The 26,069-nt window shown below is 38.6% G+C and overlaps 1 protein-coding gene across 1 annotated transcript in view; it reads right to left on the reverse strand.

Annotated features, from left to right (window-relative positions):
* Positions 1 to 26,069, reverse strand: part of MBP (myelin basic protein) — a gene marked incomplete at both ends in the record, with an annotated part of 80,224 nt that overhangs the window by 49,390 nt on the left and 4,765 nt on the right. Inside the window, one exon of the mRNA XM_079534002.1 lies at positions 281 to 371. Coding sequence (XP_079390128.1) covers positions 281 to 371 — 91 coding nt within the window. The remainder of the gene's footprint in view (positions 1 to 280; positions 372 to 26,069) is intronic.

A 26,069-nucleotide genomic window follows, 5' to 3' on the forward strand; every position in this document is an offset into this window, starting at 1 on the left:
CTAACTTTGTTAAATACTCGCATTTAATCTTTCTTTAGATAAATATTTCAGATCTTTGATCCCACCCATTTTCTTCTTGGTCTTTTCCTCAGCCTTTCCACTTCTTTTTGGAACTGTACTGCCCATATCTGGAGGCTATTCACTAACCATCAGTAGTTGACAAGAGTCATTTTTTTTCTGTTTCTCAGAAAAAAAAAACCAAAAACAACAAACCAATACAACAGCATACACACAAAACTAACTGATCAAGTAACATTTTCCAATGGTCTGAGTAACTCACCAAATACTTCATTGTCCTCTGAAGACTGTTGTGTTAGTCTTGCTGCTTTCGGACTCTCCTTAGCCGCTTCCTCCACCTTGGTTTCAGCATTCTGTAAAACAAACCACTCCTTCAGATCAGGTCCTCTTTTAAGGTGACTAACCAGAAACATCCTTTGAAATTCTTAATTATGCAGGAATCACATTCTTAAGTGAATACAGAAACATTAACATGAAGGGTTTTTGCCATCTTTATAATTTCATGTGTATGTGTTTTTGCAAAATATTGAGGAAAATCACTCTTAGAAAACAATGGAGGAGGTTGTTGAGTGTTTTAAATGGAACATTCATTTATCTTTTTTTTTTGTCCCTCTACCTTATAGTCGTTGTCTCTTAAGCCTCAATAATGAAACAGTAGAGAAAATTCCATGACACAGTATCTTCAACAGTGATTTCCTTGCACTTCAACTTAAACCATCACATTTGATAAGCATGTTGCTCCTCCCATCCCATACTTCATTTAGCTGGGATGCTACAAAAGCACTGTTAGAGTACAGCATATAACTTAGATGTGCATATATGTGTGTGTGGGAGATATATATACATATATTCAAAACAAAGCTGTGCATCTTTGACACCTTGCTCAGATATTTACCACTTCTGCTTCACCTGTCTATTCACCAAATGCACTGGAGAGAGAATTTAAGTGCACCTCTAATACCAGTGGCAAAATTCTCATTGAAATCAGTTTACCTATGTGCCTACCCATCACTAAAGACCTAGTCTTTGCAAAAATGTTAACAAATAAGATCAAATCCAGTTTCCAAATCCATCTTATTTTAAGTTGGCTGGGGGGAGAGTGGCACAGTGGAAATGGCATTTCTAAACTCTTCAGAACAATTGTATGTAATATGAATTTAGCAAATCCCATTTCTTTTCAAACATTTGATTTGTGGACTTTTAAAGATTTCTGCTTGACATTATTTCAATAAATTTGTCAGAGATAGAAATTTCTGTAAAAACAGCTTCACAATTGTACAGCACTAAGGTCACCCTTCCTACTTTCTCACACACTGAATCTCAGTTAGCAGCAGTGAGTACGAAATGGCGATTTACAATTCACCCTCTTATTTTATCCAAACCACCACCCTCTATGTTTGAATAACAGAGTACCAGAGGACATAAGATGTAGGACTATAGAAGACATCTAAATTAGAATAAGAGTGAGACCTTAAAAACTACGACAAACTTCAAGTTTCCACCTTTCCCTCTCGTATTTCACTTTCTTTCTATTGACATTTCCCACTGTTGATGTACTGAACCAAGAACACAGGGCACAAATATTTCTCCTGACAGAGGAAAGGTCAGCCAGATAAAGAGAGGTTCTACTGCTTGGTAGCAGCCATTCCTTTAACCAACTAAATGACCATCTGAAGCACAAGCACTTAGTTCTGAAGCAAATTTGACAATTAGATATCTTTGGACTCAGGTTAATGCTACATAAGTCAGCAGTTTCAGAATTTGAGCTGCCAGAATTCAAAGCATTTCATCTCCTAATTAAAAAAGAATGAAAGCTGCAAAAGAAAAAACCTAACTCATGGAACACTGAGTTTTAAAGTTATATTGCTACTACAGAAAACTCTAAAGACAAAAGAAGCCCCTCATGTTTTCAACATGTTTTACTTTGGTACTCAGAAGAAATGTATATGCATGCTTGCAGCAATGCAGCTCATAAACCAGACAGCACTTGAGTGATGAATATGAATTGACTGATGCAATATTAAATATTACTAGGAGTTAAGTATGAGTTGGAGAAGAAAATAAAGCGCATGTGGTATGCCTATGCTTTTGAAACAACAGATACTGCTCTATTCAAGAGCATGCTCATTTATAAGATGTTTTCTGAGGCTTTGAAGAAATTGCCTTTATAAAATTTACAAATTCTGACTTACATTTTGGAACTGCTGCCATATACAGTCCATGAAAAATACTACTTAATGCCTCAGAACTTCAGCACGCTTCCAATCTGCATGCAGCATCTTATCTCCCCTCGTTAAAAACTGCACAGAAGAGAGAAGAAAACAGTTCGACTAAGTCTGTCAACCTTCCTACACAAGACAGCAGACAAATTTAGGGCATGAAAACTCAAAGGGATTCTGAAGAAAGACAGCAATCTGTTGGGAAAAAAAAAAAATGAACGCAAGACCTAAAAAGCTTATTGGTGGTGTCATAGCAGCAGAAAAGTGTTAGGGAAAAAAAAAAAAAAAAGCAGAAAGAAAGGGACAGAATGGAAACTATGCTTCAGAGGAAAAATCATCTGCAGAAGTGTTCTTAAGGTACCAAACTGAACATCCCACACTGAAATCCACTAGTTATGAATCTCACAAAGCTGAGGAGACAGCCAGTTTTAGCATGTGCTCACTTCAGTTTGGTTTAACTGGCGTCTCTCAGGATGACAGCGGCATCCAGTCATAAACCAGCAGTGGCTATACAGAGAGAAAACTTGCTCAGATAAACACAAGCACTGGAGCCTTCCTCAAAAAAAGTCATGTATTAACCACAGTGTGCAGGCACTGTCTATGCACATGAGATCCATGCCAAGGTCCATTGTGCCCAAACTGCTTTAGAGAACCAGCAGAAGCCACTGAATCAGTGAGCCACATAACAGAGTTGGGTTCTCTGTCCTATTTTAGTTGCACTGTAGTAAGCAGCTTAATTACATCATCTTTGTAAGAAATGGAGACCAGCTTTCTACTCTGAAGAAAGCAGAAGAGGATAGCTACTATGGCAGTGAGTCAATTCCAAAGCAAAAAGTCCCTAAAAACTGTGCCATCACCGAAAAGATAAAATTCATACATATAGAGCAAACCAAGTTCGCAGCTCTCCAAGATGAAGAGGACAACTGAAATCCTCATCAGAGCTACTGTTATAGGTTGTATAAAGACAGCACTTGTCAGCTCAATTTCAGGAGTACGATACACTAGATGTGATTGGGTAAAGCTGGAGGAAGAGTTGCTATTTCTCATGCTCTTGTTCTTCATGGGAAATGCCTGGGTCATGAACTTGCTGCAACAAGTACTCAATAGACAGTGACTACAAATGATTTGTCATACTATGCACTTTCTAGGGAGATGTTAACATCCATTCCTCTAAACACATGTTTTTAGCATTCTCAGATAAGTCAGAAATACAAGTCCTGAGATATTTTGGGTTGAGCTAAATCACAGTGAAAACTACATGGTAACTCTGGCTCCCTGAATAAGCTGCATTGCTGGTGTTGACAGATGTCAGCTCCCAGATGTCAACAGTAAAGTTGCCTCAGAATATAAGTCTAAAATATGACAAGACATGGCAGAATGTTAATCTGTTCGGCGTAGCTCCTTAAACAAAATGCTAGCCCTAAAAAAAAAAAAAAAAAAAGAAAAAAGTCTTTAGAATACTTACTTTGCTTTTTTATTTGCACTGAAATTAAAGTGTCATCATTATTGATAAAGCTACTATTTTATAACCAAATATGATACATGAAAAATCACAGCAAAAAAATCATTAATGATGCGGATATTCTAAAGAAAATTTCTATTATAAAACAGATATTTAAAAGGCAAGACATACCCATTTGTTTGTTTTTTTTTCTTCCAGTGTCCTAAAAACTTTCAGGTGTCTCAACCACTCCAAACAATTAACAAAAAAATTCAAAACTTATTCCTTCAGAATGCTTGAGCTGTTCCAGGATGGATTCATTATCTAAAGTTACAAAGCGCTATTGGAGCTTATAAAATAAAGCTCCTTTGTACCAATCATAGTAATTCTATCTAGATATGACTTTCAGGTTGAGCACTCAATGCACTTTCAGGACAGACTGGTAAAATAAGTTTATTTTATAGAATTACTGGTTATATCTGATTTGGGCCTATAGATCTTTATTTCCTATACCTACATATCTGTATATCTTTATCAGTGATCTCGATGAGAGGATCAAGTTCAGTAAGTTTGCAGACAACACCAAGTTGGGTGGGAGTGTTGATCTGCCAGAGGGTAGAAAGGCACTACAGAGGGACCTGGATAGACTGAATCAATGGGCCAGGTTAAACTGTATGAGTTTCAGTAGGGCCAAATGTCGGGTCCTGCATTTTGGCCACAACAACCCGAGGCAACTCTACAGGCTTGGGGAAGAGTGGCCAGGAGGCTGCCTGACAGAAAGGGACCTTTGTGTACTGATGAACAGTCGGCTGAATATGAGCCAGCAGTGTGCCCAGGTGGCCAAGAAAGTCAATGGCATCCTGGCTTGTATCAGCTGTGGTGAGAAGAATTAGGGAAGTCATCCTGCCCCTGCACTCAGCACTGGTGAGGCCTCACCTCAAGTACTGTGTTCAGTTTTGGACACCTCAGTACAGAAAGGACATTGAGGTGCTGGAGCAGGTCCAAAGAAGGGCAACAAGGCTGCTGAAGGGCTTGGAGGATATGCCCTCCAAGGAGCAACTCTAGGAACTGGGCTGTTTAGTCTGGGGAAGAGGAGGCTGAGGGAAGACCTTATTTCTCTCTTCAAATACCTGAAAGGTGATAGCAGTGAGAGCGAAGTTGGTTTCTTCTCGGTGGTGACAGGACGAGGGGAAATGGCCTCAAGTTGTGCCAGGGTAAGTGTAGGTTGGATATCAGGAAAAATTTCTTTACTGAAAGGGTTGTTAAGCACTGGAATAGGCTCCCCAGGGAGGTGGTTGAGTCACCATCCCTGATGTATTTAAAAACTCTTTGGATGTGGTGCTCTGGGGCATGATTTAGCAGAGGGTTGTTAGTTAGGGTAGTATGGTTGGGTGAGGTTGGTACTTGATGATCTTTAAGGTCTTTGACAACCTGAGCAATTCCATGATTCAATGATTCTATATTTCAATAAGTTCACAGAAGCTCTCTCTCTCTTCCTCTCTCTAAAGTATCACTACAAAAATTCACTTCAAACTGGAATCCAAGTAAATAGTCCTGAGATGAGACAAACACTTTGCATGTGCTTCACCTCAGGGAATTGACAACGATCCCCCAACTCTGCAGCTGCTCTGATATCAGAAGAGAATCTAGAGGACCTATTGGCCCAGTTTCCCACTGTAGCAGACCACTACCTCTTTGTGACTCAGTTTATCTGCTTTCCATCACAGCTGTTGGATCATACTATAGTGAGCAAATGAACACTGCAGTCTCCATGTTACATAATGTTTAAGAATTTTGATAGGTAAATATAGAAATAACTGGTAGCTATCAAAATATTTGCCACCAACTAATATCATTATCAAAATCACATTTTGGCTATGTACGCATTAGTGCAAGAAGGCCATATTATTATTGTTGTTATTACTATCATTACTTTGCTCCTATCAATGCCTATTTAAAGGATTTTTACTTGAATGGGAAATAAGAAATACTGAGTTACAATAAACTGTGCAGTAACAGACCAGGTTAGAAACTACAATAAAGCATATGGCATTTACTGAAGCAGCTTATTTCCTCAAAGAAAACAGGACTCAGAAATGAAGAATTGTACTCTTGAGTGCTTAAGCCAACCTTTAAGCCACCTTGCCATTTTTGCATATTAAATAGAAAGGTCTTGCTTCTTTTCCTTTAACCATACAACTGTTACATAAGGACTTCATTTTGCAAAGGAAAAACACACAGATATGTCAAAACTTCTCATCAGAAGCCAAATAAGTATTCAACAAGGATTAGTGTTATATTCAAAAGAGAATTAAAAAAAATAATAATAATCCGAAAGTAGAGTTTTATACTATTTATATTGTTAGCGCTCACATTCCCATTCCCGCCTCTTGCAACCAGAGAGTGTGTTAGCTTCATCTTGATGGCAGACATGAAAATAGACTTAAGTTTCCTTTATTTTCAGTACAACACTGACATAAAAAGCTATAACCGCAGAAATAACAAAAAAACAGCACCACAAACTGTGTATGCACAAACAATTGCTTTGGCATCATATCCATCTGTCCATTCACATCTGTTCTTCATTCATTACTGTCCACAGTAGGTTACCTTTCCTGCACTTTAAGTGGTAAAACGTGATTCCTCCCCTATACTAAATTTACAAAATTATTTTAATATAAACAACTGACACCACCTTAAAAGACAGACAAAAATTTCAAGCAGATGAAAACAGATTTGACCGCCAATAAGCCTCCATTTCAGAAGGATAGAAAAAGCATAAATTGCTGCAGGCAATAATAATCTTAATAATGTAATCTGTAGCCATAGCAGTAAATCGTGCAACTTCAGGCTCAACTGAAGAACTCAGGAAACCATTCCTGATATTTCACTTCTTCAGTGATATTCATCTAATTTCTGTAACGTAAGTCTGCCTTCCACTTAATCTTCACATAATGGATGCACATTGGCCAGGTTACAGTACACTCTTAGGACACTGTATATATTGCCTCTTCTCAGCAGACCTAACTGACCTTCTAGAGTTCCAGTGGGGAAGAAAAGCAAATCTTTAAATCATAGCTACAATGTGGCTTCAAATTATGATAACATGATAGAGAGGCATTATCATCATTAGTAAGTCTGACATGCGCAAACATTTTTCTAAATAAAGAATACAGGTGAACTGGGTAGAAGTTGCAGGGCTCCAGTCCCTCTTAACAGGGATAATTTTCTTTGCTACTATGTCATCATGTTCTGCATCCCCAGATTAAGTACTGACACTGGTATTATCATATAAGTCTCATCAGAATGAGTCAGAAAAGTTTCATATTATTTCCTTTTCAAGGACTTCATCAGTACCACACAACTGAACATACTGTGGTCAACCCTGGACAGCAAGAATTCACAGCACGCTGCCTGCCCTCCAAGTAGCCACAGATCTTCTGTATCTGGATTAATAAATGTATTCAAGCACCTTCTTGAAGTCAGTCATTAATTCCTCTTAACTGTAGAGATTCATCATCCATTCCATTAATACAGCAACCTCATACACCTATCTACTGCCATCATGCACAACACAACTATACCAGACAGAAGTTGGACTCACATTATCTCCAAAGCTTTGAGTTCTTGAAAATGTTCCAGGGAACTCTTACATCAGATCCTCCTCCATTCCCCACCAGCCATGAAAATTTCATAATTTTCTCAATCATTTTCAAATAAATAAACTACTTTTTCAAACAGCCAGCTAATCCCAACCATCATCTCCAGTTTTCTAGTAGACCTCATGTTGTCAATTCCATTTTCATTTCTACAGATTCTTTACATCCCATTTCTGAAATGTAATACTTGAAATATCCTCTATTCAATGACTTCTATATAGCAAAATTATTTTTATGTTCCTGCATGTCAAAATATCATCTGAGATGAAAAAGCGACAGAGAGAGATGGATAAAGTCTTCCAAGGACAATTTTCTGTTTCTCTGAAATCTCAGCTTCAGCAATACAGTGCTAGGGCTGCTCTTGTCCCCAGCTGGAGAACTTCAAAAGTTGCAAACAGAAAGATCCCATCACTAACCCTCCAGGCAGACAAATGCCTTTTGAAAAAGGGCTTAGATGCCAAATACTTTGAAGGGATGCATCCAGCCTATTTTAAAACTGGATACCAAGGGGTTGCAATAACTACTACTAAGTTTCAATTCAAAGATTCGCTAAATTCCCCATTACCATTTCCATACTGATTTGCTATGTGATTCCATTTGTGAAGAACATTTGAAAACTGCTTTTGTTCACAGACAAGTGTTCACAAACCAGGTTAATATACAAAACATTTTGCTTTCATAGCAATTGTTTCATTTTGAGAAAAGGATTCTTTTCCAGAGTTCTTACATTTTCAAACAGACCTAAATCTTTCCAGCACAAAACAGAGTACAGCAGATAAAGACAATTTATGGATCCATGGTATGCTGCTAATTTGCCTTTATGGTCCATAATGTATTTCTCAATGCTGAAAAGGGAGGTTCAGACATATAGGCAGACAATAACTGCTCACATTTCCTGTTTTCAATCAACTGACACAGGATAGCTGCATTTGGAAAGAAGGTGCTAAAATCTTGGAATATCCCAAGTTGGAAGGGACCACAAGCATCATCAAGTCCAACTCCTGGCTGCACTCAGGAATACCCAAAATTCAAACTCAATGCCTGAGAGTGGTCCATCAACTCCATCAGCTCAGTGCAGCAGACCCTTTCCCTGACCCCCAGCTGCCCTCCCCTGACACAGCTCCATGCCGTTCCCTCAGCCCTGTCGCTGTTACACAGAGCAGAGCTCAGCGCTGCCCCTCCGCTCCCTGTGAGGACCTGCAGCCGCCATCAGGCCTCCCCTCAGCTCCTCTGCTCTGCGCTGAGCCAACACAGGGACCTCAGCTGCTCCTCATACACATTATCCTTCAAGTCCTACATCATCGTAGTAGCCCTTAGCAGCCTCTCTGCAATAGCAAACAGACTCTTGTATCCTCTGGGGCAGAGGAAGGGGAAAAAGCTATGTCAGTTACAACTCTGTAGGTACTGAGACACTGACAGTACTGGCAATGCTTATAAAGCAGCACAGAATTTGAAAAACAAGTTAAGACAAGACAGAAAAATATGTTTCAGATCAATATTTTCAATGCGAAGCAAGAATCCAGTCACATGTCTTTCACTCTTTGAAACACTCACGCTGAAACCATACACAGGAAACCTGAATGTGAATCATACCCAATGAGGACAAGTACAGACAGAAAAGTGAATCGCTATTTCCCCTCCCAGTCTCACCCTTATCAGACAAGGCAAGGCACATCAGCTGTACAATAAGCCCCCTAGTACAGACAATACTAGGCTGTAAAGATCACCATAAGGCTCCAATATTGTTCTTGGAAATATGCTGGCTTTTGATAACCTCCAGAGCATCTGACCTGACCCTAACGTAATTAAAGAGCATATGTTTCTCACTCCAAACCCAAGCACTTTTCCTCAAGTGCCACAGTGAATAGTATCTCATGGACACTTAACCTAATGAATCACAGGAGCTGTAACAACCCTTGATGAGCTAAGCCAGAAACAGGAACTTTGGACTCCAAGCACAACAGCAAATCTCTTTCACCAAAGGTGTTTAAGCAGATTTCCAGGGTAGTCTGAAAAACAGTCATCAATACTGATGTTTTCCCAGTCCACTCATCCCCTTTAATCTATGCAGACTTAGTCTTTGCCAATTTCATCTCCTTTGAGCATTACTTTTAGCCCGATGTTAAGGAAGCACAAATATTTCACTCCTTTTTTTTTTTTTTTCTTCTTCAATAAAATGATATGGTTTAAGTTAGAAATGCAGTGTTGTGCTACAACCTGAAATCTCTTTGAATTTTTCTTTCACAAACACACTGAACAAGGGCAGTATCGAAATTCAGAGGCCTAGTAATTTTTAAATGCTACCACAAGAGGTCTTAATATACTTCAACATAAAAATATATATTAAAAAAAAATATATACAAATACCAGATACACTGAAAGACAAAAGTCACATAAGTATCTGAATCCATGCTAAAAGCACAATAGAGATGCAACTAGTGACAGAACAAGGCAGAATACTTAAAGAAAAATAATCTATACTTAAAGAAAAAAACTACGTCCATTGAAAAAGTGCAAACTAAATTCACTAGTCAAGGACAAAGGATTAAAAGTATTTTGTTTTTCCATACAAAATTATCTTTCAGCCCTATACACCAAACTTCTTGTATCATGGGTTTGAGTTTGGCAGTAGTTTTGCAAAACACTTGGCACCACACAAACTACTTGAGATCCTCAGCCCAGGCTCCATAGTTGAGGTCTACACAAAGGCCTGGCTGTGGCAGGAACTTAAAGGTTTGCCCCTTTTACCCATAGAAAGAGAGAAGCAAGGTAAAGGAGATGGCAGCTTATTGTGCAGAACCTGGTGCAGTACCAACCCACTCCAAAGCACTGCTGCTAGGAATTCTTCATAGTAGTCATGTGTGCCTTTCCACAGCAGCACTGAGCAGCAAAGGCACTGAAAATATGTAGCTAAATCAATTTTTCTTCCTCTTTGTTACCTGTAAGGGAAATATATTGCATGGACCTAAAGTACTCAAAAGAACAAAACCTACCTAGAAATGAAAGTTTCCATGGAGCATATTTGACATACGCAATGTAGAAGCGTCAGACTTAAGAAAGGTACAAGACTAATAGAATTAAATCAGTCTGCCACCTTCTCAGTAACAAACCTCTTTTCTGGCTTCCAGCTGTGAAAACCTTCTCACTTTTGCAGTTCTTCAACTGACAGTGGACAGGTATTTTTGATAAAACAAACAAACAAACAAACAAGGCTACACAACTGACATTTTGACTCTGAAACCAGCATTACCATTGTTACGAGAAAATATGTAAGGTTTCACCTGTCAGTGTAAATTTTTAACTCCATGGGCTTCCAAAAGCAAAATGCATGCAACTGCGAGCTACAAAGAGCTGAAGCATAGATGTGTCAACTAGACATATGCAGAAGAAAACCAGCTCCTGACAACAGTTGAGCTCTGCTCAGCTCCCCCACACCAGAACAGATTTCAGGCAGGCTACCATTTCACTTGGGAAATTTTATTCTTAATTCATTGTATGCCTGCACTGCATTATTCTTAATGCACTGTATTCTTAAATCATTGTATGATGTACTAGCACATCAGGGTACAAAATACACGTGACAACATATACCTTGAGGTCATCTCTACAAGTAGTTGAAGGTGGACTTTACTGAATAACATGAGTAACCTCTTAGTACTTGGTCTGTGTTAAGAGGGTACCAAAAGGAGCAGACACATTTAAACATTCACAACAGTCACTGTTCTACTTGCAGTGATATATCAGACTAACTCAAATCCACTCTGAGCTTAATATCATAAGCAGAAAAAATGCCTGGAAACAGCTTCCACTAAACACCAATCATGAACCTCTTGAATTTAATTTAATTTTCATTTCCCAAATCTTAGCTCATGAGAAAACTCACAAGCTGCTATGCGATTTTTTTCCTAATGTAATGATGTGGAAGCAAGATCATCCTCACTGCTTTACACCACTTGACAATCCCTAGTCTTACGAAATTTATTTCCAGGCTAAAGTTATTGAATTATTGAAAATTACTCAATAGATTTTATATCTTATTCCAGTTCCAAAATGGCTAGTTACATTTTGTTGTTGTTGATTTTAATTAGGGGTGGGAGAAAAAGACACTTTTGTCTTTTCAAATGACAAAATATTTTAGCCCAGAAAAAACAGCAAAAAGTTTCAGCTCCTTGCTGCCCCATCTACTGCCTTGTCCCATCCCCCAGATGCACATTCTCCTTAAGGCCAGGAGAGAAGCTGCCACAAATAAGGCACCAAGTACAGAGCACGAGGCTTTTCTGTGTCCCCATCCATCCTGCTAAAATAGGAAAGGCTGGGCTGTATAACTGAATGATGCAAGCTCTTCCTCTCCTCTTATTTGGTTTAAATAGCCCTATACATTAAATACAAGATCCTGAAAGAAGCTGACCATTATTTAACAGTGCTCTAACATGGGTCCTCCAAGAAGGGCAAATAAATGCAGACACCAGTTAAAATACATTATTTTCAAATGTCAAGTTTTATGGGAGTTATGTTCACAGAACAATCAAAACACGATTGCTTAATTCCATGTGCAAATAGTTTTTTTCATATATCCGTTGTGAAATACAGCTGGCACCACTGTAAGGCTTTGTAGTGGAAGGAAACTGATAAAGGCACAAAATAGACTGCAAAACTGTAGCAAACAGTTCAACTCCTACTTAAGAAAACTTACACAAATGCACACAAGTTCTATTCACTTCAAAAGTGTATGGCTTTGTAAGGGTTCCAATAATGAAGCTTAAATCAACACTGGGTTGCAATCAAGCAACGGCAAACTAGAAGGAGGAAAGAAATGGTTTCAGGTAGTCAGTCTGATTTGTCTGTTCTCTTCCCCCTCCAAATTAAATCAGAAAGCTGCAACTCAATTAAAAAATAAACCAAAATAAAAACTGTTTCATCAATAATGGCTCCTGTAGAGCATTTTTATTCTTTCATAGCATAAAAGGTTTCTCATTCCTTCAAAAAAACCTAGAAAAAACAGATTCAACCATATTCCTTTAGCACCATGTTTTAAAATAAAAAATACATTATTTTAAGAAAGAGACTTTGTCCATCAACTATTATCAACTTCAACTTTTGTATGAGACAACAGACAGCAACATAAAGCTTAAACTGAATGCTAAATTTTGATAGTGAAAATCATTTGGCAGGAAGAACTACCTTTTCAGAAAGCTACAGCACCATTCCAGGGATCCAGTCACCCCCAGTTTCATGAAGGGCACAAATCTGGCAGACCTTCCTAGCAACAGGCCACTGAAAGTCTCAGGTTAACTAAATGTTAAATCATAGCTGTCAGTGATATTTAAATATAACAACTTACTAGAACAGAGGAAAATATACAGTATTTTTTCATGAGTAGGAAAAATCATCCTAGAGCCAATGAACAAACACTGAGATGTACACTCACCTAATTTTCTGAATGCAATTAAAAAAAAAAAAAAACAATTTTAGAAAGCTGATTACAATCAATTTACAATTTTTTCTAAGGCACTTGAAGAGAAGCAAAACAAAAATTTCTTTTTCACATTCCCTGGTTGTCTTATTAATCACAAAATGGAAAATCCAAAGGAAGAATGTTTCAGAAATCAGTTAACCCTATTTTTCTATCATTCTTTGATAAACCATCACAACAGAACTTGATAGACTAAAATAAAATATACAATAAATAAAACAGCACACCTAATTAACACTAAAACACTGTGACAACTCAGGAGAATTTTGTAGAAGTAACCTCAACTAATACACCCGAACCACTTGAAGAAACTCCACAAGATGGCTCCAAAACAAACAGAAACTTGTGACCACCAGCCACTGCTTTGGTCAAATTCAGCTCTGTAGGAATGGGGGCAGCCCCTTTTATTGTGATGATCATTTCCCTTTCATCACAATGTTCATAAATACTAGGACAACAATGGTTATTATCATTATTCTCAGAGAGGAATGAGCTAGGAAGTTCATTCTTTGGGCGTCCTATATGTACTTTCAGAGCTTTCAAAGAGTTGCCAGGTAGGAACACACAGATCCTTCTTTTCTCAGGAAGCCTGACATAACACAGAAATTGGTATTTTCTTCTGTAATGGCTTCTTTACGAGCAACTGACCATGAGAATTACAAGTCCTAAGACACCAACAAGAGCAAGTGGCTCTGCTGCACTCACCATTAAAGCCTGTTCATTTTTTCCCTAACTGGAATGCCTTCACAGCAAAATTTGTCAACCACCTCAGTATAAATGGCACTATGTCAATTATTCATGTAAAAACCAGTAACTTTTTCATTGATTTTCTGTCTAATTCTGAGATTTTGCTTTCTGAAATCAAAACAAGTGAACAGTGCTTTCCCTCCACGCTCCTAAGCAACACAGGCACCCTCGTAAAAACCACCGTGCAGTTTCAATCGCACCAATATAATTGGAAGAGAATGGGCCATTGTAATATGTGCTCCAAGTTAACGAGCTGAAATACTGAATTGCACCTCCAATAACTGAACTTTAACATCTCTGAATTCTCAGAGGCGAAACTTGCTAGGGAAAGGAAAACCACAAACAATTGTTTACTGAAAGGCGTCCAGGGAGGTGACATTTTAATTGTTTACTTTCAGGCAACTTTTCAATCAGTTTTTACATGTTTGAAATGATATTTTAATTGCATTGATCCCAGTCTAGCAAACAGCAAGAAAACAAAACAAGAATAACAGAGATTAATGGAAAGGCACACGTAAATTTCATTACTTGCCACACAGTTTGTGCATAAAGGTCCTCTAAAGCAAGAAGCAAGCCACAAGGTAATAGGATGCCTTCATGCCAGCAACAATACCAATACACTTAAATGAGAGCACACTTTAAACTGCACCAGAGCACTTGATCTCACCAGTATTCTAGACATCTTACGGGGTATGTGTGAGAGCCGGAACTCAACAAGTTCTGGACACTTGGCCACTGAGTAATCTACTGTATCACAGTTCCACTGTCACCTTCAGATATTGGGATCCTCCTCTGGAGCCCATTTACACCCCAACACAGTCCAGACATGCAAATATGAATACTTACATACACAATCTTACTAATGTTTATCCAAATTTCAGTAAAGTCATGTGGTTAGTTTCTTCCACATTTTGGTGATTCTTTATGCAACAGCTGCAGGTAAAATGCTGCATTTTTTCTTTCAGATCAAGAATTCAGCACATTCCTAACTCTCAGTAACAGTCACTTCAACTACTCTTGCTTGCTCCGACCAGCCAGTGGTGATACAAAGCTTGAAGAGCCCAAGGAAATGACTCAGCCAAATATCACACTTAATGCTTCTTCAGGTGACACTTGATTCATCAGCAAATACACACTGCTACTCACCTGGAAACAGGGGAGGTTTGCCTGCAGATTTAATTGCTTCCCTTTATGTACACACACTCACAAAAAAAGGCATGATCAGAAAGCTTTTTTCAAGACTGTCTTCAAATGTCCAATATGGTAAGATACACAGTCCATAATATAAGCGTTCTGAAAAGCTGTTTCCATACATTTTGACAAGCATGAACATATAATCACTGAATTAGAAATACTCCCACTGTGCTATTCTTCATAAGCATTTTTGTTTTAGTTTGTGTTCTTTAAACTCCTTCCCCAAAATAGAACAATTCACAGAGGCAGTACTGTAGAGTCAAACAAAGACATCAAACCTGAGGAGGACTGGTTAGCAGAAATTTCTATTTGACTGTAAAAATAGAAGTCCATCAATGAACTACCAAAGTACAGAAAGTGATGTTCTGAGGCTCATGTTCACAGAAGATGGGAGAAATGGTAATACCAGTAATACAGCCACACCTACAAGCAGCCATCTTTTCATTTAGCAAGCCAAAAATCAAACAGCAACCAGATTTTAAGATGATTCAGTTTATCAGAAGTTGATTCCTTAATTTGTTTCTATTAAAAATTCCAAGCACCTTCAGAAGAAAAGTCTCACAGTGGAGTTAGATAGGCACAAAGATATGTCTACTCCATGTGGAAATTCAAGAGCTATACGACAAAAGAACAAGTTTACTATTTTGTTTGTGCTTTGAGCAAGTATTACGTTTGCAGCATTTCTACTAATCAACTGTGCAAGTCACAGGCTCTTTGAGGGAAGTAAGCAGCATTACCAGCAGGCACTTCTATTCACTGCCTGGGTCTGTCTCAAGCTCCAAACAGAAACACTTGTTCTTCTCTCAGCTTTCACCTTTTTTTCTTCAACCAGTGTCTTTCTTGTAACCAGTGTCGATCTCTCCAGCAGCAGTATTTCAAGTAATAAAAGATCACCATCCAGCTCAAAGTAAGCTTTATGCCTCTTCTCTCCATTATAAGGATTTGTCTTGAAAGAAAAAGGACTGTTTATATGAAAAGCAACTCATCTCCACCTTTTTTGTGTTGCAATTGATCCCTAAGCACAGTACTTTATTGTACTCTAACAGTCCTTTATAGTCATTCTATACTCAGCAGAACAGCTGCATTTGCAGTGAAAGGGAAACAGTGCACTGGTAAAGCAAAAGACATACCTAAAATATAGTATTTCAGATGTTTGGCTCTTCTTATTTTTTTTGTTAAAAGCTGATGACAGAACAGTCTGAACAGTAGCTATCTTCCACAGATAAAGAAGGTGGGTGCGACAGCCTATTTGGTTATGCCATGTGCACACAGGGTCTGATCTACCAGGCTGTCTCCCACGATGACATTGCATCCTTCACAGAACCAGACATGTCATATACCCCGCAGCCTCCCACAGTCTGCTGCTTTACTCGTACTGTCAAATGGAAGATAAGGTTCAGGTGGGTGGAATGCCAGAGGTAGATAACCGGTTGCACTACTGAGCTCAGAGTTCTGTGATCAAAAGCACCAATTCCAACTGGCCAGCAGTCAGCAGCTGCATCTCTCAGGGATCAGTGTTACAGCCAATACCACTTGGTGTCTTTCATAGAGATCCGGATTATAAAAATGGCAAGGCAGTATTTCAGCATACTGAAAGGTAGAACTGCTACTCAGAGAGACATTGACAGGGTGCAGAAGCAGACTAGCAAGACTCTCTTGAAGTTCAGCAAATATAAACCCCATTCACCAGTACAGGCTGGGAGCCAGCTGGCCAGAATGTGGCTGTGAAGGCCATGTTTATGTTTTTCACCCATTTAAGTTACATGACTGTAGATGATTGTATTACAGATGCTTGGAACTGAAGAGCAGCTCTCAAAGTACATGGCAAAGTAAGGAACTATTACCAAGAAAATTTAACCCGTTTTCCTTAACTTGGTAATTTGAAAGAAAGGACCCTTATCAGTCCCCACACAGTGAGAAAGAGAGGGGAATGGAAGAACAGAGGTCAACTTAGAGTTATGCTGCAATTTCTTTTTACCTTGTTCTGCTTTTCTACTTCTACAGATTTTAAAGATACTTTGCTTGGAGCCAATATTGTCACCAGAGATGACAGCCTCCCATGGAAAAAAGCTATGTATGGCTAACAAGTTTAAAACCACTTGAACAGTCATGGCTGCTCACAGAGGTACAGAAAAACAGTAGCCTGACTTGAGCAATCAAGAACTCAGGGCTGATTTCTCCCCAGAAGGAAAGGTACGTGGCCTCAAAATCAAAATGGGAAGACTGGACAAGAGATTACAAAAGAGCTGAAATGTTGCACTGTCACAATCGCAGACAAAAAAATGCAAACAGTATGTAAGAATTATAATGCATCAGAAACAACAAGAGTATTATGCCAAGCACAAAAATAAAAAATAAAATAAAAATCAATGTTCCCAGCTTCTAAAGCAATGACGTTATGAGGATTTTTGTTTACTTGGTTGTGACTTTTTTTGTTTGGTTGTGGGTTTTTTTTTTTTGGTAAGTCATCCATAGCAAAAAAAACAAACAAACAAAAAAACCCAATCAATTACCATGAGAGAATAAATAAAATGTATTTTTCAAAGTCTGCAAGTTACCATACTATTCACACAAGAGTGACAAATGTTATTTACCAAGGACAACATTTTGTTGTATCCCAGCTATAATGCAGTTCTCAGTGATTAGCAAATAACATACTTGGATTCAGCTAAAACGATACAAAAAAAAAATCTATGAATTTAGTGACTATACTGATATTTACACTGCTTTATAAAAGGACTGTGGCAGTAGCTACATACCTATATTTACTTTTACATATCTTTTATGTACACTAACAATATGATCTAGACAGTCTGGAGAGTGGACCCAGGTGAACCTCATGAGGTTCAATAAAGTCAAGTGCAAAGTCTTGCATCTGAATCACAGCAATCTCCACTATCAGCACAAGGCGGGGAATACAAGAATAGAGCACAGCCCTTCCAAAAAAAGACTTGGGGACACTGGCAGATAGCAAGCTGGACGTGAACCAGCAATGTACCCTCACAGCCCTGAAAGCCAGCTGTATTCTGGGCTGCATTAAAAGAAGTGTGGTCAGCAGGGTGAGGGAAGTGATCCTGCCCTTCTGCTCTGTGCTGATGAGATTTCAGCTGGAGTACTGCATCCTCAGTCCTGAGTACAGGAGAGGTATGGACCTGTTGAAGCACATCCAGAGGAGGACCATAAAAATAATCCAAGGGCTGGAACAGCTCTCCTATGAGGTTGAGCTGAAAGAGCTGAGCTGTTCAGCATGGAGAAGGCAGGCTTTCAGTATCTGAAGGGGGCTACAAAAAGGAAAGGGACAGGCTTTTTAGTGGGGTCTGTTGTAAAAAGGCAAGGGAAAATGGTTTCAAACCAAGAGAGGGGAGATTTAGATTGGACAGAAGGAAGAAGCTTTTACAATAAGGGTAGTGAATCACTGGCACAGGTTGCCTGTAGAGGTGGTAGATGCCCATCCTTGGAGACATCCAAGGTCAGGCTGGACAGGGCTCTGAGCAACTTGATATAGCTGTAGGTGTCCCTGTTCACTGCAGGGAAATTAGACTAGATGATCTTTAAAGGTCCCTTACAATTCAAACAATATAATTAATACAAAAATTTCCCTGAAATTAAGTTCTATGTGATACACAAAACATACAGCTAATGTTATCTTTACACTGTAACAATTATGTACACATAAAAGGGAAGTAGTAGCTTTATAATGGAGAAATGAGTTAAAAGCTGTAGAAACTAATGACAGACCAACAAAACATTTTCATCATTATACCAAGACCTCCAGCTCTAGCCTAGTGTAAGTTATACTGGACTTGCTTGAATGCAAAGATTGTTCGCTTTAGTTGGAATTCAATAGATAAGATTCAGCTTACCTACCAGCCTAGACACGTGACTTCTTGAGTAAAGTTCTTTGAAAATAAATCCAGAGAAAAAAACAAAAGTTCTGATAACACCTGTGCAATATTAGAGGTAAACACAGTTACCACAGCTCAAGGCAAACTTCTTGTATTTTCAACACCCAGAATATGGCTGAGTCACAACAGGCTTTTAGATTGCTTTCTGCTCAACATTTCTACACTTGAAGAAACATACAAATGCAAAACATACAGATTAAACCTTTATAGCTGTATCTATAAGCAGATAAAGATATAAACACGCAGGTATATCAGGATCTGTAAGCATTGTGTTTCATAGAAAGGAGGAAAAAGGGGAAAATTGGGTTTCACTTCTTATTCATAAGACCAGGCTGCAGACAGACTCCAACTACATTGCTGCTGGTTTTTCCAAAGGTTATGCTTGCACATAGCCCACAGCAAATCACATTACATTAATGTGCAAAATCTATGTTAATGCATTATTTGGCTGACTGTTTCAAGTGCACAGACGTCACATAGTTAAAAGACTGCATTTCCCTCAGCAACTGTTACTTAGTAACCCCCTGCACATAAATAGAACTTTACATGACTGCATGTGTGTTGGGAAGGCTAAAATTTATGCTTCAATTCCACAGGCGAGCCAGAACCAAAAAAAATAATGCAGGGAACTGTAAATCAAACTCTCACTGGCTATGTTCAGTTGCCGCTCCAGACAGGAAGTTTAAAGGGAGAGAGAAAACTCGTGCATTAACAGAGATACTTCTGCTGCTATATTCCTTCTGATATATCATCACAAAATAGGAACAGAGACAATTTCAAAGAAGGTAGACCTCAGACAGATTTTTCTGGTACTGCTCATCAACAGTGCAGTGCAGACTTCAGACACAAGACAAAAAGAGACTATGGAAAGATCATGACTTTCTCCCCTAGAGGTAGTATAGTCTACTAGCTATATAATTTCCAGGTAGGTCTGGTAGTATAGAATCCACAGTCAAAACAAAACACTAATAAATAAATAAATAAATAAATAAATAAAAGAGAAAAAAATAAAAAAGAGACAAGAATTCATCAACTCTAAATATAAAAACATCAATAGATCAATAGTTACTTTGTATTAATTTATATATTTGAATCACATGCATTCTACTTGTGAATTGACTGACGAGCATCCAAACTAGCAACACCAGACTTCAGTGTTTTTGGATCAAGAGACAGTCTTTTCAGCAGACCAGATAGACTGCTGGAAATACCTAGGAATCATTTTTATCCAATTCCTCATCACTGCAGTCCACTTCCTTGCCTCTAGCACCCAAAAGTTTCATTCTTCCACAATGTTTCTTTTCTTAAAAATAAAAAAAATTGTCCTGATTTCTAAGTATTTGACTGAGTTACACATATTGCATTTCACAAATATATTCACATGGAGAGGTTGCACATATAATAGCAGTGTTACATTCAATATAAGCATACTGATAAGCAAATACTTGTCACTTACATTTCTGTTAGCAAGCTTATAACCCATTACAAGAAGTCTGGCCCATTCTTTCAACTACAGCATTCAAATAAGCATCTCCTATTCCACCCAAAGAATTAAAAGTCTCAGGATTTTTAATAGACCCTCAAAAGAAATTCTAGAAACACTAGCCAAACAAAGTACTGTCCTCTCTGGAGCTCCTCCTGCAGTTTTCTGCTGTAACAGGTAACTCAATAGATACAAATTCTCATGGCAAAATCGAGAAGAATCAATGCTTCAAAACATGGGTTGCTACTTAGAAATTTTGCTGTTACAATTGTACCTCAACACTAATAGATTCACAACAAGCAAGATGCCTTATATCAAGAAGTATCTTGTCCTGTTAGGCACCAGGCACCTTTTCTTTCAAGAACAACAACAACACCCACAAAAGTATAAAAAATTAAAACTCACCAACCAACTAAACAACAGCAATAAAAAACAAAAATTAACCCCACTGAAGACTAACTATGAGAGCTCCTGCGGATATCATTTTCTTAAAGCACTGAGACCCAGTTTGGCAGCACACCAGCTGAATTGAGATCTGCACAGGAGACTTGGCCAAGTCTCGTTTGGTGATTGGGACAATTAGCTGGCCATCTGGCTCTCTGCATGGAAGAAAGCAGCTCCACACCTGCTCCATCAGCCTATAGTCTGTAGCCTAATTGATTCAAGCACGCTGATCAGGGCAAAACTAGAACAACTTGTCTACTGCTGAGACCACTGCTCAGAAGCTGGGATTGAAGCCAAACCCTGCTCCTGGTGCAGCCATCTCCTTTGTGGGCTCCATGTTCAGAACATCTCTAGTTTCAACATACAGCAAGCAGCAAGACTGAATTGTGAAGTGACCAAATACACAAAATTGATCTGAAGTATGTTTTAAGCGCTGTAAGCTTCCAAATTACCACACATCTTTTACTCTCCCACAGTCAGGTGACTCAAGAGCCGCAACATTATTACAAATTAACTGCATTCTACTGTCACATCATAAGCTCCCCCTGCACAATCCCAGAACAGAATTTGATGCCTGAAAAACCTCAGCATCCTTCCTCAAAGGCAATGATAGCACTTGTTTCCATGGCTGGTCAAGCACTTGCTGTTGAACGTGACTACCAGGACACCTATACAACCTCTTGGGAGGGTACAAGAGCCCAGAGCTCCCCAAACTCCCAGGACATCCTCTGGTAGGGACCTTTTAGCCTCCTTTCCCTCAAGCTCCATAAAACTTTCATTTTCAGATATTCAATCTATCTTTATAAGGCCTATACAACACAGAATAATAGAATGATCATAAAATAATAATAAGTAACAGAAAAAAATGCCAGAGAAAATAAGGTTTTAACAGACAGAAAAGTGCACTGAAGAAATTCCAGAATGGAGTTATGTTCCCTCTCCTTCCAGGAGGGCTGCAGGGAAAGGATAAGAAAATGCATTAAGATTAAAAGAAGAGGAAAAAGTGTTAAAGTTTAATTTTAAATAAATATTTCACCTATTTTCTCTAGTTACAAGTACCTTCATTCATAAGAAATTATCTGAAGGAAATATAAAGAATTACATGTTTTGAAATATTGAATTCGCAAGAATCCTAAAGCTAAATGTTACAATTCCATGTTTTCAGTACCTACAAATCAACGTAGCTTCATTTAAGTCACATCTAAATAAAATAGATTACTCTGATTCAGATCTATCTCAACTAAAATACATTAAATAAATTTTCTGATTACATATTTGCTTTTGAAAGAAGCTGCAGATTAGCACTATATCATAGGAGAGGACCTCTTCCTACCAGAATATATACTACTGCAGCACAAAGCAAATTATTTCTTTCAGCAGAAACAAACCTGAGTTTTAGTCTTCATTATGCACAGCTTTTGACCTAGAATCTTATCCCATGTGACTGAGCTCCAGAAATAACATCAATCCTTCTAAACATGCTGAGTTTTAGGCATAGCATTGGACACAAGACAAAGCAACTGTTATTTTATGTAGTGAGCCTCACCTATTGTGAACTCTGAAGCCTTTAACTGAATACTAAAATATACTGATGAATTCTATTATTACCTATTTAAGATACTAAATATATTGCTAAATATTTAACAAGTAGATATCGGTAGCAAATATTGAAACATGTTTTATGAGATATTAACTTTCCTCATTCCTTACAGTCCTTAAAATGAGGTTCTGATTCAGTCCCATATTCATCATCCTTCATCCACCAAGCCTCATAAAAACAAATGGGATTTCAAATGGATAAAAAAGGAAAAAGAAAGCAATTATATAGGCTGTCTCACTATGCACGATAGGGCAAATTTCTTCAGCAGTTGGAAGCTCTGGATCAGCATTAAGAGAAAATGTAGCCTGTAGTTCAGAAGGAAGATCAGAACAGGGAGAAAACTCCCTTGGACTAAGCCTGCTCATCTAACCTCTTCAAGCTATGGCAATGATCATGCTGTCTATATCCCTAAGTGGCTGCAAAGTACATATATTCAAATAGACTCACTGTTTTTTGGCTGGAAGATGACTGTTCAAGTGTATAGGTATTGTTCAAGAAGTGCAAATTTTCTCTTCCATGGTGTTTCCACCTTCCAGTAAGGCTGCCTGTCTGTTGGCTGCTTTTTCCACTGTTTCTGAGTGTGCTACCACACTGTTAATGATTAACTACTATTTGTAATGCGACAGAAAATCAAAACATGGATCTGAATTTAGACTGTGTCAGAGATGGAGATGCTAGCAGGAAATAGCGTGCTAAAAGTAAAGTGGGTGTAAGGAGTAGGCAGATGGAGAAGCTAGAGAAGGAAGAAAGGAGGTGAAAGACTAGGAAAATGTGCTAGACATTTAGTAAGTCAGTTATGACCACAAAACCATAAATCACTCAGATTTCAACATAACAGACTCAGATGGTATCTTCTAACCAAGACGTTGCCGGCATGTTGGGATTTCCATGACTCATGTGATAACCTCAGCACTACCAGACAGTGAATCCAGTCCTGAAGCTCTTGCACAGAATGGTATTAACTTAGGACCCAAAAATCGTGTCATTTTTTTCCTTTCTTCTTTTTTGATAATAAGTATCTTGTTTAAATCTCACTGGTGATTGACTTCCTACAGTTTCTTGCCCTGGGTTCTTTTCCACATATTTTGAGTGCGTGGAGTTCACAAGCGAGCTAAGTGCTTCTACGCCTCCCTATATTCAGCACTATTTAAACATACTCTGTGATTCTATTTACAGGTGAATTCAGCAACACCAACTTGAATGTCACCCTGTAATACTGTGGGGAAAAAAGAAAAGCTATGTAATTTCCATTACTGTCTTTTCTTGATTGTAACAGATGTTCAGAAGGCCCCCCTAATTATCCAATGTAAATGGTATGTACCTTGTGGCTTTTAGCTCGTGCAAATGTTCATGTTGTTATGGCCACATCCACGGGATGCTGCACTGAAAGATCAGATTGTTTTTCAAGTTACCTTATCTCATTAATCAAGAACGAAGCCATATTACTTAAAGCTTTTTCAATTTCCTCTTGCAAAATACTTTTTCCTCCAGCAAATACTAATAAACTGTTTCTGTCATCTTAGAGCTGAGGACGTAGGAAAATTATCTAAAACAACAACAACAAAAAAAACATTCCATGAGACCTTCATTCAAAGTGGAAAATAAGCTTTTGAACTGTAACTGCAGACAAGTTATATTTATTTAGTGTACGAGCAATTGCAATTGCATTAGAAATTGCTGTTTCTCATTCATCTTCAGCTTCTGAAGTGAAAAGAGAAGGTATTATTAAAGTGACACTTTGTAATAATCACCTTGTATCTCCTTCCTTCTGATGTCCGTTTCATGTCTGCTAATTTTACATGTAAAGGCACCTTCCCTTAGCAATGCAGAGTTCCTCTTTTCTCATGGCAGAATATTTAGCATCAGATTTTAGCAGCACTTTGGTTTTGACTTTGTGCTGATGCATGGTGTAAAACTGTATCTATTGACAAGTTTCACTGACTCAACTTCACAGACAACTACACTATCAAAAATACCAGCTGGTATGAAAAAGAGAAGCCAGACAAAACATGGTTCCAACACACTTCTTTCCAGCTGATGTCCAGGAGCATCAGAGAACAGGAGTTCTATTAGGGGAATAAGATGAGGACAGATTTCAGAACACACTTTTACTGGGGTTTAATACTTCAACAAGCACCAACTTGCTTAACTACTATTTACAGGGTGGATAGTGATAGGAGAAGGGGGAATGGTTTTAAAGTGAGACAGGGGAGGTTTAGGTTAGATATTAGGAGGAAGTTTTTCACTCAGAGGGTGGTGACGCACTGGAACAGGTTGCCCAAGGAGGCTGTGGATGCCCCATCCCTGGAGGCATTCCAGGCCAAGCTGGATGTGGCTCTGGGCAGCCTCATCTGGTGGTTGGTGGCCCTGCATATAGCAGAGGGGCTGAAACTCGATGATCATTGTGGTGCTTTTCAACCCAGGTTGTTCTAGGATTCTGTGTGCTGGTCACTGTCCCAGAGATAGGAGATTCTGCTGTGGTTTGGCTCCACAGGTGAAGCTCAGCAACTCTCCTCTAACAGAAGAATGCTCTTTACTCTACCTGACGTTACAGACATAACTGTATTTGAAGGTAATATATTACTGCGCAGTATATATGTATTTAATATACAATCTTATCATATATAACTACTGGAAATGCTAATTTGTTTCTTTGACCTATCTCACCCAGTTTCAGAAAAGATGATAAAACTTCTTGCCACATGATAGCACAAACCACCTAGCAGCAGAAACGCACTTCAGGCTTTCTCAAGATTATAAACAAGTTCATCTTCATTTTTCTGGTGTGAAGTTGCAAGAGCAATGAACACCACCTTATCAGGCTGCTTTAAAGGCTGACTCTAACCACAGAAGCCAGTTCAACAACCAGGTCAGCTCACAAGGAGGTCACAAAGAACAGGAGGGCATCACACCTCCACCCCTACAGGTCCTTGCTAATTTAAGGGCTGCTATCGTTACACTCATCTGACAAGACATTTACGTAGTTCTGTATCAAAGTTAGCAAGAAACAGACATGAAGGAAACTGTAGGAAAATATACCACAGCAATATGGCATATGACACACAACACTTCCACCTTCTGCTAGTCAGTTCTGTAGGCTGGGTGGGAAAATAAAGCCTAAGATCCTTGCTCCTCCCCAGCCAAAATCACAGTGACAGTACCTCTTCCTTTTACACCCATGCAAGTTCAAACAGCTCCAGACTTAAATCAAGAAACATTAGTGCTTAGCAGTTGTGTACACAACAGAAACACACGCTCACAATGTACTTGATATAATTGTACCTACATATTTACTATTTTACTGTAAGGAAGATCTAGGGAAAATGTTTCAAAGATCACAATTCATTCAAATCCTTCAATACTTTCAATAGGTGCTGTAGCATTGACCAGAGCTTGTTGTTTACTTACATCTGATATGCCTGTGTGGCATACAGGCTTTTGCTTTTTGCTCCTAAAAACACATGGCTAATGGTGGTGACTATGTTGAAAGACAGTGTTCTGTGGCTGAGAATTTGCTCTATCAAGCAGTGTTATTGTACTTTTTGTATGTGTTGTATGGAAATACACAGGAGGCATTAGTTTTGGAGCAACCTACATATTTAAACACATGACTTCAATTTGGACACATAAATTGGTCCCTCTACAGTAGAGCTCCTTGCCTGTTTAAACACGGAATGGGAATTGATACCATACTGAATGACAGTCTTAAGGTTAATGTCTGATGAAAGATGTCATAGCCTGGCATTCCCAGAGGCTTCAAACAGCACCATCCTTTCAATACCTCCATGATATCATCTCACTGCCTGAAATACACCAGTGCCTGAAGGCCCACTCAAGGTCTCAAAGCACTGCTATTAATACAGAACGACACTGCATCCATCCCAGC

Source organism: Tetrao urogallus, assembly GCF_951394365.1.
Source record: "Tetrao urogallus genome assembly, chromosome: 3".
Lineage (NCBI taxonomy): Eukaryota > Metazoa > Chordata > Aves > Galliformes > Phasianidae > Tetrao > Tetrao urogallus.